General features: G+C 37.9%; 1 protein-coding gene across 1 annotated transcript in view; it reads left to right on the forward strand.

The window, feature by feature from the left end:
- The window catches only part of irx5a (iroquois homeobox 5a), a 3,793-nt gene extending 3,216 nt beyond the window's left edge, over positions 1 to 577 (forward strand). Inside the window, exon 3 of the mRNA XM_030076478.1 lies at positions 1 to 577. This exon is cut by the window's left edge and continues 414 nt beyond it. Coding sequence (XP_029932338.1) covers positions 1 to 296 — 296 coding nt within the window. The 3' untranslated portion in view covers positions 297 to 577.
- Positions 578 to 983: the final 406 nt, after the last annotated feature.

Below are 983 nucleotides of genomic sequence, written 5' to 3' on the forward strand. Positions count from 1 at the left end.
CACGGTCCTCCCCTCAGTGCCCTCTCCCGAACAGCACGGTTCTATCCAGACCTCTGTACTACACCTCCCCTTTCTACCCTGGCTACACGAACTATGGTGGCAGTTTTGGACACCTTCACAGTAACCACGGCTCGGTAACCACGGGCTCCACGGCACATTTCAATGGATTAAACCAGACTGTGTTAAATAGAGCAGAGGCTTTGGTAAGAGAGAGCCAGAAAGTCAGAGGCCAAACGCAGGTAGATCTTTGTAAAGACTCCCCTTATGAACTAAAGAAAGGTATGTCAAACATTTAATACCTGATTATTTTCCAATCACCGCGGACTTTTATTTATTTTTTGTGGTTGCATTGAAAAAAGAGAAAAAAGAACAATGATGAATCAAATTCTGAGAACAGTTATTTTCCGAGTAAATGCTTATCCTCAAATTTTTAGTTTCTGAATGGTTAATCCTAAAATGTAACAAGAATGGTCTTAATCGCTGCAACCGCCTGAGTCTATTTGTATTAAAGACTAACATGTATATTTAATGTAGCATTTTTGTATTTAAAATGGACAATACACTATCTTTGAAGTAAATTATGAGGAAAAAAAAATATACACTTGTGCAGCGATTATTTTGGGCGGGGAGGGGGTGGGGATGATCAGGCATTGTTCCATGTGTCAAAAATGCTTCCCGGCCTTTTAATCTAAACGAAATATTTATGAACTGAATTTTATGCCATGGAAAAAAAAATCTTGAAGCGACAATTATTATGTGGAAATATCACGGCATCAAGAATACTGACAAACTTGAGAGGACTGGCCTGACTTAAGCAAAAGGACTTTCTTATATTTCAACAAAAAAGGGGTCAATTGCGTTGTGGTTGACCTAAGTGTAAACATGTATTTTGTTATTCAGATTTTCTATGGTGGAGTTAGACAATGGCCTGATACTATTTTTTTTTTTTTCTTTGAGCTATACACAGGCCTACCTTTTTAATA

Source organism: Myripristis murdjan, chromosome 3 (genome assembly GCF_902150065.1).
Source record: "Myripristis murdjan chromosome 3, fMyrMur1.1, whole genome shotgun sequence".
In the NCBI taxonomy this organism is placed as follows: domain Eukaryota; kingdom Metazoa; phylum Chordata; class Actinopteri; order Holocentriformes; family Holocentridae; genus Myripristis; species Myripristis murdjan.